General features: G+C 35.5%; 1 protein-coding gene across 3 annotated transcripts in view; it reads left to right on the forward strand.

The window, feature by feature from the left end:
• IFT74 (intraflagellar transport 74) overlaps positions 1-13,878 on the forward strand; it is an 89,085-nt gene extending 75,207 nt beyond the window's left edge. For all 3 annotated transcript variants that reach the window (XM_040481406.1, XM_040481408.1, XM_040481407.1), the window contains 4 exons: positions 7,522-7,685; positions 8,233-8,358; positions 11,994-12,054; positions 13,567-13,878. In XM_040481406.1, the coding sequence (XP_040337340.1) occupies positions 7,522-7,685; positions 8,233-8,358; positions 11,994-12,054; positions 13,567-13,685 (470 nt within the window). In that variant the 3' untranslated portion in view covers positions 13,686-13,878. The remainder of the gene's footprint in view (positions 1-7,521; positions 7,686-8,232; positions 8,359-11,993; positions 12,055-13,566) is intronic.
• The last annotated feature ends 2,852 nt before the right edge of the window (positions 13,879-16,730 follow it).

Consider the following 16,730-nt stretch of genomic DNA (forward strand, 5'->3'; position numbering starts at 1 on the left):
ATAAGTATACAAGAATTGAGATCATACCATGCATACTTTCAGACCACAATGCGATGAAGCTTGAAATCAACCACAGGAAAAAGTCTGGAAAACCTCCAAAAGCATGGAGGTTAAAGAACACCCTACTAAAGAATGAATGGGTCAACCAGGCAAGTAGAGAAGAAATTAAGAAATATATGGAAACAAACGAAAATGAAAATACAACAATCCAAACACTTTGGGATGCAGCGAAGGCAGTCCTGAGAGGAAAATACATTGCAATCCAGGCCTATCTCAAGAAACAAGAAAAATCCCAAATACAAAATCTAACAGCACACCCAAAGGAAATAGAAGCAGAACAACAAAGACATCCCAAACCCAGCAGAAGAAGAGAAATAATAAAGATCAGAGCAGAAGTAAACAATATAGAATCTAAAAAAACTGTAGAGCAGATCAATGAAACCAAGAGTTGGTTTTTTGAAAAAATAAACAAAATTGATAAACCTCTAGTCAGGCTTCTCAAAAAGAAAAGGGAGATGATCCAAACATATAAAATCATGAATTAAAATGGAATTATTACAACCAATCCCTCAGAAATACAAGCAATTTATCAGGGAATACTATGAAAAATTATATGCCATCAAACTGGACAACCTGGAAGAAATGGACAAATTCCTAAACACCCACACACTTCCAAAACTCAAACAGGAAGAAATAGAAATCTTGAACAGACCCATCACCAGCGAAGAAATTGAATCAGTTATCAAAAATCTCCCAACAAATAAAAGTCCAGGACCAGATGGCTTCCCAGGGGAATTCTACCAGATTTTAAAACAGATAATACCTATCCTTCTCAAGCTATTCCAAAAAATAGAAAGGGAAGGATAACTTCCAGACTCATTCTATGAAGCCAGCATTACTTTGATTCCTAAACCAGATAGAGACCCAGTAAAAAAGAGAACTACAGGCTAATATCCCTGATGAATATGGATGCCAAAATTCTCAATAAGATACTAGCAAATCGAATTCAACAGCATATAAAAAGAATTATTCACCATGATCAAGTGGGATTCATTCCTGGGATGCAGGGCTGGTTCAACATTTGCAAATCAATGTGATACATCACATTAATAAAAGAAAAGAACCATATGATCCTGTCAATCAATGCAGTAAAAGCATTTGACAAAATTCAGCATCCTTTCTTAATAAAAACCCTTGAGAAAGTCGGGATAGAAGGAACATACTTAAACATCATAAAAGCCATTTGTGGAAAGCCCACAGCTAATATCATCCTCAATGGGGAAAAACTGAGAGCTTTCTCCCTGAGATCAGGAACATGACAGGGATGTCCACTCTCACCGCTGTTGTTTAACATAGTGTTGGAAGTTCTCGCATCAGCAATCAGACGACAAAAGGAAATCAAAGGCATCAAAATTGGCAAAGATGAAGTTAAGCTTTCACTTCTTGCAGATGACATGATATAATACATGGAAAATCCGATAGACTCCACCAAAAGTCTGCTAGAACTGATACATGAATTTAGCAAATTGCAGGATACAAAATCCATGTACAGAAATCAGTTGCATTCTTATACACTAATAATGAAGCAACAGAAAGACAAATAAAGAAACTGATCCCATTCACAATTGCACCAAGAAGCATAAAATACCTAGGAATAAATCTAACCAAAGATGTAAAAGATCTGTATGCTGAAAACTATAGAAAGCTTATGAAGGAAATTGAAGAAGATATAAAGAAATGGAAAAACATTCCGTGCTCATGGATTGGAAGAATAAATATTGTTAAAATGTCAATACTACCCAATGCACTTCCATTTTAGTATCCATTTTTGAATTTGCTCTAATCATGTTTTACTTTGCTGCTTTTTTTTAAATTTTTTTTTTTAACATTTATTTATTTTTGAGACCGAGAGAGACAGAGCATGAACGGGGAGGGACAGAGAGAGAGGGAGACACAGAATTGGAAGCAGGCTCCAGGCTCTGAGCCCAGAGCCTGACGCGGGGCTCGAACTCACGGACCGTGAGATCGTGACCTGAGCTGAAGCCGGACGCTTAACCGACTGAGCCACCCAGGCGCCCCTCATGTTTTACTTTGATAGCTATAAGAAAAGTAAAACAAAGAAGATGTCTGGGGAAGCCCGAATAGCAAAACTGAGCAAATGTTATGTTCCTCTTTTCATAGCTCACTGTTCCTCATCGAGGCATCTTTTTGGATCATTAAGTAACATTTGCTGTCTTAAATATGAACCTTTCATAAACATGATAATAATATTACTCAGCGCCAAAGCCTGACTGATTGTGTGACCTTGGACAAAATACCTTTCTAAGCTTCAGTTTCCTCATAGCATACCTCCTAAGGCTGTTATGAAGTAGAAGAGATAACATATAAAGTCAGGCACATTTCAGGTACTCAATAATATTGGCTCCCACCATACCTTTCTCTCACATTGATAAAGGACTTTTAAATTCAGAACCACAATGTTTAAAAGCCTCTGAAATAGAGAAGGTAGATATTATAGAATTCTGTTGAGAACAAAATATTTTTGGAGCTGCCTGGGTGGCCCAGTTGGTTAAGCATCTGACTTCAGCTCAGGTCATGATCTCGCGGTTCTTGAGTTCAAGCCCTGCATCAGGCTCTGTGCTGAGAGCTCAGAGCTTGGAGCGTGCTTCAGATTCTGTGTCTCCCTCTCTCTCTGCCCCTCCCCTGCTCGCACTCTGTCTCTCTCAAAAATATAAAACGTTAAAAAATTTTTTTAATAAATAAATAACATTAAAAAATTAAAAAAAACTATTTTTTTAAACATTGCCTTCTTATTGTAATTTGTATTCATTACAGAGAATTTTGGAGATACAGAAAAGCATAAATAAAAACTTTTTAAATATTAAATTCCCACTGCCAAATATTTATGACTATTAAAATGTTGGTATTTATCTTTCCAAATGTTGGTATTTATCTTTCCAGTCTTTTTTCCTTTCTTTTTAATAGTTTTTAATTTTAATCCCAGTATAGTTAACACACAGTGTTACATGAATTTCAGGTGTATGATTTAGTGATTCAGCAATTCTGTGCATTACTCAGCACTCATCATGGTTAAGTGCACTCTTTAATCCCCATCATCTGTTTCACCCATCCCCCTACCCACTTGCCCTCTAGTAACCATCAGTTTATTCTCTATAGCTAAGAAAGAGTCTGTTTTTTTATTTCTCTCTCTTTTTGTCTCTCTCTCCTTTTTTCCCCTTGCTCATTTGTTTCCTAAATTGCCCATATAAGTGAAATCATAATGTATTTATCTTTCTCTGACTGACTTATTTCACTTAGTAGTATATGCTCTCTAGCTCCATCCATGTCATTGCAAATGGCAAGATTCCATTCATTTTTATAACTGAATAATATTACATTGCGTGTGTGTGTGTGTGTGTGTGTGTGTGTATGCCATATCTTCTTATCCATTCATCTGTAAGTGGACACTTGGGTTGATTCCGTAATTTGGCTGTTATAAATAATGCTGCAGTAAACATAGAGAAGGGTGCGTGTATCCCTTTGAATTAGTGTTTTTGTATTTTTTGGATAAATACCCAGTAGTGCGATTACTGGATCATAGGGAAGTTCTATTTTTAAGTTTTTGATGAACCTCCATACTGTTTTCCATAGTGGCGGCGCCAGTTTGCATTCCCAACCATAGTGCACAAGGGTCCCCTTTTCTCCACGTTCTTGCCAATACTTGTTGTTTCTTCTATATTTATTTTAGCCATTCTGACAGCTGTGAGGTGATACCTCATGGTAGTTTTTGCATTTCCCTGATGATGAGTGATGTTGAGCGTCTGTTGCCTATTGACCATCTGTATGTCTTCTTTCAAAAAATGTCTGTTAATGTCTTCTCCCCATCTTTAATTGGATTATTTGGGGTCTTTTGGTGTTGACTTGTATCAGTTCTTTATATATTTTGGATACTAACCCTTTATCAGATATGTCATTTGCCAATATCTTCTTCAGTCTTCTTCAAATATTTCATCTTGGCAAAAAAGAAGAAACCTCTCCCAAGTATTCTCTGCCCAGCTCTCATCCCTCCCTTTCTGAGGTTTCACTGCCAAAGTTTTCAAAACCTTCCTCTCACTCTTGGTCCCATTTTTTTTTTCTTTCTATGAAATCTATTCTCAGGAAATACATCAAGGTTTTCCTGTCCAGTTAGTACAACTTTTTTTTTGCGTTTTTTTTTGTTTTTTTTTTTTTTTTTAATCTCTAAATAGTATTCTGCATTACAAACCACTCCTTTAGTCTTGAAATGTCTTTTCACCATGGTTTCATTTTTCTTTTACTTCTTTGGTCATTTCTTATTCTCCTTTATAGGCTCCCTCATGTCAATTTATTCTTTTAAAATAGGTTCTGTCATAAATCCTTTTCCCTTGATGATTTCAACTACACCCATAGTTTCAAGCGCTATGTGGATGATTTCAAAATAGTTATCTTCAAATTTCTCTCAGGGCTTTAGACGCCCGCATATATCTATACATGTCCTGTTTACTATTTAGGTGTTTCTGAGGTAACTCGCACAACATATCCTAAGTTGACTTGAACCCTTCATTTCATTCCCTCCTACAAACAAAAGTTTAGACTTCCGTCTGACTCCCCAACCATCAACTCCTTTACCTTTAAGTTAGAAATGGAACTCTGCATTGACTCCTCTTGTTCAACCACTGTATCCAGTCAATTGCCTGTTTTGTTAACCCCAAATCCCGAATATCTCTTGAGTCCCTCCACATCTCCCCTGTATTTTTTCCTCATTTACTTCCATGTGACATAACTTTAGATTTCATATATATAGTTGTCTTTTACTGGAATATAGGTTCTATAAGGATAGGGATTTTCATATGCTTTATTCATTGCTGTATCCCCTCTGCCTAGAAGTTTGCCTGGCACACAGAAAGCACTTAATAAATATTGCTTAATGAAAAAAAAAATCCCCAAAGTGTTAACACCAGTCCAAGATTTCTTATGTAGATCACTGAATCAACATTTAACTGGTCCTTCTGTATGTTAGTAATGCTTTTCTAATTAATTGTCCACATTGAAACCAGAGTGAACTTTCTGAAATTTAATTATGCCACAATTTGGGGCGCCTGGGTGTCGCAGTTGGTTAAGCGTCCGACTTCAGCCAGGTCACGATCTCGCGGTCCGTGAGTTCGAGCCCCGCGTCGGGTTCTGGGCTGATGGCTCAGAGCCTGGAGCCTGTTTCCGATTCTGTGTCTCCCTCTCTCTCTGCCCCTCCCCTGTTCATGCTCTGTCTCTCTCTGTCCCAAAAATAAATAAAAAAAGTTGAAAAAAAAATAATTATGCCACAATTTGATTTGAAATTCATCGATTACTTACCATTGCCCTTTGGATAAAGTTTCTTTTCTTTTTTTTTTTTTTTGACTGTTTTTATTTTTTTTATTTTTTTCAATATATGAAATTTATTGTCAAATTGGTTTCCATACAACACCCAGTGCTCATCCCAAAAGGTGCCCTCCTCAATACCCATCACCCACCCTCCCCTCCCTCCCACCCCCCCATCAACCCTCAGTTTGTTCTCAGTTTTTAAGAGTCTCTTATGCTTTGGCTCTCTCCCACTCTAACCTCTTTTTTTTTCCCCCTTCCCCTCCCCCATGGGTTTCTGTTAATTTTCTCAGGATCCACATAAGAGTGAAAACATATGGTATCTGTCTTTCTCTGTATGGCTTATTTCACTTAGCATCACACTCTCCAGTTCCATCCACGTTGCTACAAAGGGCCATATTGGATAAAGTTTCAATTCCCTTTTTTCATTTATTTTTTATTTATTTTTTATTTATTTTTTTAACGTTTATTTATTTTTGAGACAGAGAGAGACAGAGCATGAACGGGGGAGGGGCAGAGAGAGAGGGAGACACAGAATCGGAAGCAGGCTCCAGGCTCTGAGCCATCAGCCCAGAGCCTGACGCGGGGCTCGAACTCGCGGACCGCGAGATCGTGACCTGAGCTGAAGTCGGACGCTTAACCGACTGCACCACCCAGGCGCCCCCCCCTTTTTTCATTTATAAAGCCCTTCATGAACTGAAATTCTTCCCACTTTGAACTTTGGGTCCTAATCATACTTAACTTTTATTATTTGCTTAGGTGTACCTCGCTTTCTCACCTCTAGACTTGGCATATATTGGATGTGTTGCCTGGAGCACATTCACTTCTTGGTTTCATGGATTCCTAATCCTTAAGGCTTCACTCAGTTAAAAGGCATATATTTAGAGAGTTCTCTTAGTCCCATATGCTCTTATGGCACTCTGTATTACTCTTTTCATGGTAGTTGTCTAACTTATTGTAAATGCTTACTTTAATATCCTGGTTCTACCTCTAGAATATAGCTCCTTGAGCAAAATCAATGTCTGTGTTGATCTCCATATTATTCTTAGCACCTAGCACATAGTAGATGCTCAATACTTTTGCAGCAAAGAATGAGACACACACTCCCTCTTAAACACACATATATTTACAGTCAGTCCTCATTCATAATTCTGTATTTGTGAATTTACCTACTCACCATAATTAATTTGTACCCCCAAAATTAATACTTGTAGCACTTTCATGATCATTTGTGGACATGTGCAAAGTCAGGAAAAATTTGTATTGCCTGACATACATTTTTCAGTGGAGGTCAAATAAGGCAACACACTGCCTTCTTGTTTTAATCCTCATACTGTGAACAAGTATCCTTTTTGTGGCATATTTGGTGCCACTTTTTGCCACAGTTTTGTACTTTTTGTTGGTGATTCTCCTGTATAATATGGCTCCCAAGCACAATGCTGAAGTGTTGGTTCGTGTTCCTAAGCCCACTATTCCTAAGAATATTGTAAGGCAATGTGCCTTACAGAGAATATGTGAGTTAGGTTAGCTTTGTTCAGGTATAAGTTGGCCTTGAATTTGATATATATTAAATAAGGTATGTTTAAACAGAAACACACACAAAACAAGGTTATGTATTAGTTGATGGATGAAAATATTGTCACCAGGGGCTCTCAGGAACCTAACCCCGTATCACCCATAGGAGCAAATGATTTAGTATTTGCTAACCTAGTATTTATAGTAACTTTATGGAATATAACTACCATAAGTAAGGAGAATTGACTGTATATATAGCTACAAAATTTTGCTACATATATATATGTATATAAATATATAATGTTTCCTAATTTGCTTTCATGCCCCTATTAAAAATAATGGGTCTCATAATATATGTTATATTATTAAGTAAGAAAAAAAAAAGTGTGTGTTCTTGAATGTTTGTATGAGAATGGAGACAAGTATGTTGGTATACATCAGGTTATGTTGGTTACCTGGAGGAAGAGTATTTTTTTTCTTTGTAATTTATCTTTGTATTGTCTTGTTGGTTGTAATGAAACACGTTTCTTTTGCAGGTACTCTGTAAAACATGATTTTTAATGGTTGCATTGTATTTGTCTTTGTGAAAGGAATAAAGTTTTGACTATGGTTTTGAATTTTCTTATGTTTCAGATAGTCAGCGTCTACAGTTGGATCTACAGAAAATGGAGCTTCTGGAAAGTAAAATGACTGAGGAACAGCATTCTCTGAAAAGCAAAATTAAGCAAATGACAGCTGATTTGGAAACATATAATGATTTGCCAGCTTTAAAATCATCAGGTGAAGAAAAGAAAAAGGTAAATGGTGACAGTCTTACAAAATTATGATACAAATGTTTTTTTTTAACAAATTAATATGTGTGTAGTTTATAGAATTTACTATTTTCAGTTGATTATTTGATATATAAGCTAAGAAAAAAAATAAAGATGTTTACATATGTAGTAGGAATTTAGGGAAATACAAGTTTTAAACAAAAGGCAAAAGCGAGGGATAGAGCATTTCAACAGATATGAACTTTGTTAAATGCAGGTTTGATTATGATATTTCCCTACTTAAGACTTTATTATTAGTGGCTTTTCTTTGCTATTTACATTAAAATAAATTATTTAAATTAAATTAAATTTGGTTGGATAAGAACATATATATAGCAGCCTTAATACAGTTAATACTGATTTCACTTATTATAACTCAAAAGGTAATTTTACAAACAAGTTTTAGAGTAATTATAATCTTGGTAGAATTTAACCAGACTATCATTGAAATTATTTAAGTAGGAAATGATTTATATAGGCTTACTAGATATTCACTGAAGTCTATTATTTGCTTCCATTTGGATCTATCTAGAAATTACATCAGGAGAGAACAGTATTAACAACCCGTAGAAATGCCTTTAAGAAAATAACGGAGAAGCTAAATGTAGAGTATGAGATGCTAAAAACACAATTGCAAGAAAATGAGACACATTCTCAGGTAAAAAGGAAAAAAGACTAAAGTTTATTTCTGTTTTTAAACTGTCTGTCCCATGTTCTTAATCTGTATTTCCACCCCCAAACAATTTTTTCTTTAAGTTGTTTTGTTTATCTTCCAGACTTTCTGGTTTTGAAGATAGCCAGACTGTGTACAGTCTCCACTCAGAAGTGAATTTACTTTTGCTCTCCTTCTATAAGCCTATATTGAAGGGCACTCTGTTCTAGGCTCTGTTCTAGGCATAGCTGTTATGATAATAGCTTTTAAAAATGTCAAAACTCAAGCATTTTGAATGGAGAAACTTTGCTAAATCATGAAAACCACAAATAAAGAAAATAAACCTTAATGACTAATATCTCACAGAAGAAATAATTCTTGTCCTTTTTGTGTAGGTCCTTCTAGTCTCTGTGTGTATGTTATATGTACACACACTTTATACGTACACATAAGTATATGCGTATTTCTATATATTTAAAGAAATGGTATCATGTGGTACATATTATTTAGAAACTTGTTTCTAATAAGAACTTTCCCTTGTCAGTAGATTTTTAAAAAATACGATTCTATATGATATTTGACTTCATGGATATAATTTTCGGAAGCAGTTCCATATTGTTGCACATTTAGGTTATTTTTAGTTTTAAAACTGTTTAATGCTGTAAAAAGCAGTCCTATACTTGAACTACTTGATTTACATTTTTGATTATTTACACAGAATGCATAGACAAGCCCCCTTTTCATATCATTCATCCTACTGACAGAGTTACCTGAACAATGTCAGAAGTTTTTTAGATTAAGTGCCCTGTCTGAGAGGATAGAGATGATTTCTGTCTCATTCACTTTCTTCTTACACTGTGCCAGGGGTTTGCACATAATAGGTGTTCAAAAAGTATTTGTTGGAGGATTAAATGAAGCATGTGTGATGTGTACAAAATCAGTAATTATGGTCTGATAAGGATTGATCATTCTCATGTCTAGTTAGTATACATACATTAGCAATTTGTAACTATGATTTATTAACACTAAATGCATGAAAAATTATTCTTTTCTTTATTTGGTAATATGATCATGATAGGCAATCACTGTTAATATTTTGGTATAATATCTTTGTAAACTTTTTCCTGTGCAGTTCTATACCCATTTTACATTGTTTTTCCAAAAATCAAATTCTATGCATATAGTCTTTAAACATTAATTTTCTCACTTAAATATTTCAAGATCTTTTTTTGATGATTTTTATGACAGCTGTATATGGATTTACCATTTTAAAGACAAAGATATACCTTATATTCTTTTTGAAAGGGGTGGAGTCTCATCAGAGTTTGCCACAACTAAAAGCTTAGAAATCACTAATTTTTTTTCTCAAATTTATCAGTTATTTTGTCTCTACTTCATGATGTACAGGTCTAGACATAGATTTGTAATTGGCACAGTTATCCTAGGCTGTTTAGAGTGGGGATGGATGCTGAAGAAATGTAAGAAAAAGTTTATGAGGCTATTGTCTTAAATGGTTCTTAGGAAAAAATATTGATATACTTAAGGAGGAAAACACCTCACAAACACAATTTCTTAGACCCAGTCAGTGACTACCTTGTTTATTCCCACCTCAAGTACTAATCATATACTTAACACCATATACTGGTAACAGGAATTCATAACATAACTCACAATTTATTCTCTGTATTATTTGTTGCTTTTTGAGAATCCCTACTGATCACATAAAATCTGGTCCCATTATCTTTCACAACTGTTTTCTTGAAAACTTTTTTGACACCTATAAATAATTTTCATAACAGACTTTTTTGAGGAATGGCTATTATTTACTTGATATCATTTAAACAATATTCATATTGAAACAAACTATAAAACTCTTAGTAGAAAACATAGGGATAAAGCTCTCATGGGGCGCCTGGGTGGCTCATTCGGTTAAACGTCAGACTTCAGCTCAGGTCATGATCTCATGGTCCATGAGTTTGAGTCCCATGTTGGGTTCTGTGCTGACAGCTCGGAGCCTGGAGCCTGCTTCAGATTTTGTTTTCTCCTCTCTCTCTGTCCCTCCCCTGCTTGCTCTCTGTCTGTCTGTCTCTCTCTCTCAAAAATAAATAAACATTAAAAAAAATTTTTTTAAGGCTCCTTGACATGAGTCTTGGTAGCAGTGTTTTGGTTATGATACCAAAAGCTGAAGTAACAAAGGCAAAAATAAATACGTATGCCTAATCGAACTAAAAAGCTTCTTCACAGCAAAAGAAACAATCAAAATGAAAACAACTTACAGAATGGGAGAAAATATTTGCAAATCATATATCTGATAAGGGGTTAATATCCAGAATATATAAAGAACATACAACAGACTGTTTTAAGTTGTAGGAAAAAAAAAAGATTAATGCTTCAAGATATCCTCGGAGGTTTAAAGGCAAGTCACTAATACACATGTATAATATAGAAGGAAGTTGACCTTTACATAGTGTTGCTTTTATAGCATTATTCATTTAGCACTTAAGAGGTCTGCTGCATTCTAAGAAGGCCACCTCTTTGTATGAAACAAAGAGGAAAAGTTTGGCACTTGACTTTGCAAAAGGTTATTAGAGATTTATTGCCAAAAATGCTGACTGCTTCCTTAAGTTCATCTTAACTTTGAGTTCCCAGCTGGGGAGCTATATCTGATTTAATAGTGTTAACTCATGGCACATACAGTTTATACAATTAATTAGGATTTATCATAATATTTAGATTTATCTCTTTAGAAGAAATAATGAGATGGATGCTACCTTAAGACTGAACATATGCCCTTAAAATAATTTTAACATGTGAGTAGAAAGAAATATTAATGCTGCTTCAGTTATCAGATTCTTAAAAATGATCATTACCTCTTAGAAATGTCCATGCACAATGTTATTTTAATGTTTCATTTTTCAGACAGTCTTTTGATTAGGAAAAGTACTATGTGCATCTTAAAAAAGAAAGACCATAACCCAGAGTTACAAGGTTAATTAAATCAGAAAAACAATTTAATTCTATAACAGTAAAATTGTCTTCTGAGGAAGCAACCATCAATATAATATCCACATTAGTTTCCTGTTGATGCAGAAATTATTGTAACAGCGCCAGCTTTTTACCAACCCTCTTATAATCTTCACACTGCAGCTCTGCTCTTATCACAGCTTGTGGAATTAGACAGGAAATTTAGCCCTGGAAATAAGGAAGTTACTCCTATATAGTTGAACCTTTGACAGTGTTAGAATATATATCACATTTGTGGCATTAGACTTCCAGATTTCAAGGAGAGATTCCCATTATGTCCTATTCTTTTCTTTCTAGTTCTTTTAGGAAAGGGAAAAAATCATAAATTGTCTTTCAGTTGGCACATTCATTGGCATAATAAATATTGTAAATGCTTTCCAATTAAAATAAACATATAGAGTAAAACCTGTTGTCAAATTCAACATTGTATTTATTAATGCATTTACGGTTGTTTAATCTTTTCTAATTTTCTTTTTTGTGTACCATGGCTTTATCTCACTAAAATGCAAGGAGTTGATAAGACTTTAAATAGAATGTTTTTTTCCTTATCCTCTTAAAAGGGTGTATAATTGTTCTGAATATGGGTACTGTTTAACATTGTTATTTTGTGTTTTTAGCTTACAAATTTGGAGAGGAAGTGGCAACACCATGAGCAAAATAATTTTGTGATGAAAGAATGTATCCTTTAAAAAGCTGCAAATGAACTTGACTAAGTGATTTTTTTTCCCTAGGAATTTCTTTAAAGGTTGAAATGAAATGAAATTTAACATACATCTATCAAATATCACTGAGCCAAACTATGTGGGTCATAAATGAATAAGAGTTAGTCTCTAGTCTACAGTAATTAGGGTATGTCTGTACCTTGGATATCTGGGCAGGAGAGGGAGATAAACCGAATAGTCTCCTGAGAAATTTGACCTTCAAGCTCATTTGTGTTTCAGCCAATTCAACCTCACATTTCTGCTAAGGTGGAACTTATATCCCATCTTCTTACTTATCTTTTTGTGCTACTATATAGGAGAAGGAAACAGCTACTGAGGGCATGTGTTGTGAAGTTGTGAGAAACGTTTCCCCAAAACTTATTTTCAGTTCCCTTCTTTGACCCATTAAGGACATCTCTGCTTGGAAAAATAGCTCCTGACTCATTGGTGGTATAGATTCTCGTCTAGGAAACTGCTGAACTTTTAGCTCAGGGCAGCATGGATCCCAGCTTATCTCCAGATGAAATACATCAGGAACTCTGTTCCCACAATAGGGCAACTTGGTTTAAAAGCAGAAGACTCCTGGGGCACCTGGGTGGCTTGGTCCATTAAGCACCTGACTCTTGGTTTCAGCTCGGGTTATGATCACAAGATCAAGCCCCATATCAGGCTCTGTGCTGAGCATGGAGCCTGCTTGGGATTCTCTCTCTCTCTCTCTCTCTCTCTCTCTCTCTCCCCCCCCCCTCCTTCTCTCTGTCCCTCCTTGCGTGCTCTCACTCTCTCCCCCTCTCTCAAAATAAATAAATATTTTTTTTTTAAAAAAGAAGATTCCCACACACAATATACTTTAGTCCAGCAGTCTAGTTTTATGCAACACAAAGTAGGCGATTTTGAAATACAGTGAAGTCTAAAGACTTCTGAAATTGTGAGGTACTCTAGAGAACATGGTTCTTCTGAACATTCAGCTGTTTTCAGAACAGAATTAGATTGAGATGCATAACATATTAACTATACAAAAACTTTTATAGTATAAGTGTACTTTTTTTTTTTAGAGTTAAATATTTTTTTTTAATGTTTATTTTTGAGAGAGAGTGTGTGTGCGCACATGAGCAGGGAAGAGGCAGAGAGAGAGAGAGGGAGACACAGACTCCAAAGCAGGCTCCAGGCTCTGAGCTGTCAGCACAGAGCCCAATGTGGGGCTCAAACTCATGAACTGCAAGATCATGACCTGAGCTGAAGTCGGATGCTTAACTGACCAAGCCACCCAGGTGCCCCTGTAGGCGTACTTTTTTGAAACAAGTTTTGCTTGGCCTTTTAGGTTTTAAATGATCTTAATCTACTATATTTTTCCTATATATTCTAATTGTGCTTTTTCTGTGCTCTTTTCAGTTTTCAATAAGAAAAATTCCAGTATGAATTGGTTCCTTCCAAAGCCAAAATAGATCACTATTTTTGTTGATCAGTGTTCTCCCTTAACTCATGTAATTAGTTATAGCAACCAAGAGTCAAGAGAGTGATTACCAGTCAATTATGAAGACTGTGACCAAGCAGATTGCAGAGTACAATAAAAACCTTGTGGACGCTCTACATAGCATGAGCAGAAACTGAGTCTGAACCAACTGCAAGTCTCTGTAGTAGTGTCCTCTAGATACTGAACTTTGCACAAGCTGACTGAAAAAAAAATAGCTTACCCTTGAAGAGTTTTACCTAAAATGTTTGAGTGCTATAATTTTTGTGACTGCTTTGAAGAGTGTATTTTAAATAGTGTAATAGTTCAATAAAAAGTTTTTACATTAAAGTATCTTTTTATGATATTTGTATTTGTTCATGTGGGTGATAAAATGTCTCAAACAACCTAGAGATAAACTATAAGTGGCCATTGAGATTCATTTTAGTTGGTATAATCTGTCCATGGCAGCAAATGACATCATTGTTTTTTAATGTACCATCTCTAGGGGGGGATACAAGGAGTGTGATTCTTATTTAGCATATATATCAGTCTTGTCAATTTTTGCTTCTAGAAAAAGTAAGAATAGAAGGGAGATGTTTAGCTTTGAGCTTTATTTCTCAAATAGGGTATATTTGATGTATTTTAGGGAATATAGGGTTGCAGGTAAATATATTAACACATTTTTTGTATATAAGTTATCCCTAAAGATTCAGAATTAAAAACTTTAACCTTTGCATTTTAAAAATACTTTCTAACATGTATATGCTAGGAAAAACATGAAGTTTAAAAGAAATGTTGCACTTACGGCTGTTACTGTTCATTGCCACTCTGGAGTATACATTCACTCTTTTGGACTAGAAGTAGTAATTTGTAAGCATTGCCCAAACATTTGAAAAGAAAATCTAGAAGAGGTAGATTTGTATAGTATAAATCTGGGAGACATTACAGTAACTAAAAATGTATCCTGTCTTGTGGTCAGGAATTAGTTATCTTGGCCAGTATAAAATATTTCTCAAAACCTTCCTTCTTTTGCTCTGATTTCATGTTCCTCAAATACCTCCACTTTTCAGTATTCCTGAAACACAAGCATATTGGTTTCTTTAAAAAAGGAGGGGGGGCTTTACCAAGATATAATTTACATACTATCAATTTATCCATGCATATTACTTCCTTGAAGTAAATATCACCATAAATTCTTCAACTTTAGTCTGTGTGAGATTAGGTAGAGGGGTGAGCATTGTTGATTTTGGTTAACTCTGAAGTACTAATCTGGCTGAAGATCCTGGATGGGAATACATTCGTTACAGTGGAATTCCTAAAATGTGTTCCTCAGATCCTGAGCAACTCAGGTTATTAATAGGTGTTTGGCCACCAAAGGATTCATGGTCAAAGAAGTTTGAAAAACATGGTGTGAAACAAAGGTAAATTGTCTTCCATCTCCTTGACTGTTCAGAGCCCTTAATATGGTAATGTGCAATAAGATTGAGAAGAGTATATATATTGTGTTTAATTTTTTTTTTTTCCTGAGTAGTGGGATTCTGGTTGTTTTCATCTTCCTTGGACCTTTTGGTCTAAAAATTTTGGTTCAGGGGCGCCTGGGTGGCGCAGTCGGTTAAGCGTCCGACTTCAGCCAGGTCACGATCTCGCGGTCCGGGAGTTCGAGCCCCGCGTCAGGCTCTGGGCTGGTGGCTCGGAGCCTGGAGCCTGTTTCCGATTCTGTGTCTCCCTCTCTCTCTGCCCCTCCCCCGTTAATGCTCTGTCTCTCTCTGTCCCAAAAATAAATAAAAAATGTTGAAAAAAAAAATTAAAAAAAAAAAATAAATAAAAATTTTGGTTCAGAATCATCTATCATGTACATAGAATATTTAGAAATACAACAAAAATTGAAATAAAATTCTGTATGCAGTTAGTATTTTAACTTGTGGAAAGGAGATGTGATAATAAGACAGCTCGGCAGTTACTAAACTAGATATGACCCAGTCTTCACCCAGAAAGAAGGTAGGAGGAAGATTGTCCTATATGCGTTTGCATTATAACAATGAGAAGCTTGGCAGAAAAAAAAGAAAAAAACTTCTTGAAAAAAGCAAGGTTTCCAACCTTCGTTCTAAATTACTCATATATGATATTTGTGGAACATAATTGAGCAGGATTTCTTTAAAACGTGTTATCTGAGGGAAATTCTCAGTAATGTCTCTTCCTTCCTCTCAGAGCTTTTCAACAAATCCAACAAGAATATTTCTCTGCTAGGATAGCATTAGAGGCTACTATCTGCATGAACCGGTTCTTCCTCAGTCAGTCACATTTGCTCAGTGAGTTCCATTCCTGTTAAAACAACACCTTGTAAGTCATATGGAAAGAAGCTGCAGACTGAACAAACATGCTGAGTAGTTTTACTAATGAAAATCAACATGGGAAAGTTAGCAAGTCTTTGTTTTTCTCATCCTTATCCTTTATCAATAAATAAACATGAGTTCTTGATATTCTTTCGCTAAGTGGAGAGTCCTTGATTTGGACCACATTCTGATCTAATGTTTAAGCGTAAAATTCAGTGCAAGGTTAGAGGATTAGAACATGGAGTAATGCCATTCGCACTAGAAATAAAAGACCAGTTAGTAGAAGCTCCTGGGATTCTTGCTGTCTCCTTACCAGTAAATTAGAACATTTAGACTTAAAGTAAGAAGAAATCAAGATGGATCACTAGAGAATAGTCATCTATTTTACTATTGATGTAATCTTTCATTTTCGTACACTTTTCTACATAAAAGTAGGTTTTATGTCTTTGAATTGCAGATTCATGGTTTGAGAACTGATATTGAAAATCTTTTTTTTTTAATGTTTATTTTTGAGAGAGAGTGAGTGTGCGTGAGTGGGGGAGGGGCACAGAGCGCGGGCAACAGATTCTGAAGCAGACTCCAGGCTCTGAGCTTCAGCACAGAGTCAGACGCAGGACCTGAATTTACAAACAGTGAGATCATGACCTGAGCCAAAGTCTAACACTTAACCGACTAAGCCACCCAGACACCCCTGAAAATCCTTAAAAAGATAATTTTTTTTTAAGTAAGCTCTGTGCCCGACAAGGGGCTCAAACTCATGACCCCAAGATCAAGAGTCACATGTTTCACTGACTAAGCCAGGCCAGGAGCCTTAAAAGACAATTTTTAATGTAAAGTTTTCATGTAATGTCAGATTGTTCTTAAACGTTT

The sequence above is a fragment of the Herpailurus yagouaroundi genome, unplaced genomic scaffold (genome assembly GCF_014898765.1).
Source record: "Herpailurus yagouaroundi ecotype Mexico unplaced genomic scaffold, PumYag 160, whole genome shotgun sequence".
NCBI lineage: Eukaryota > Metazoa > Chordata > Mammalia > Carnivora > Felidae > Herpailurus > Herpailurus yagouaroundi.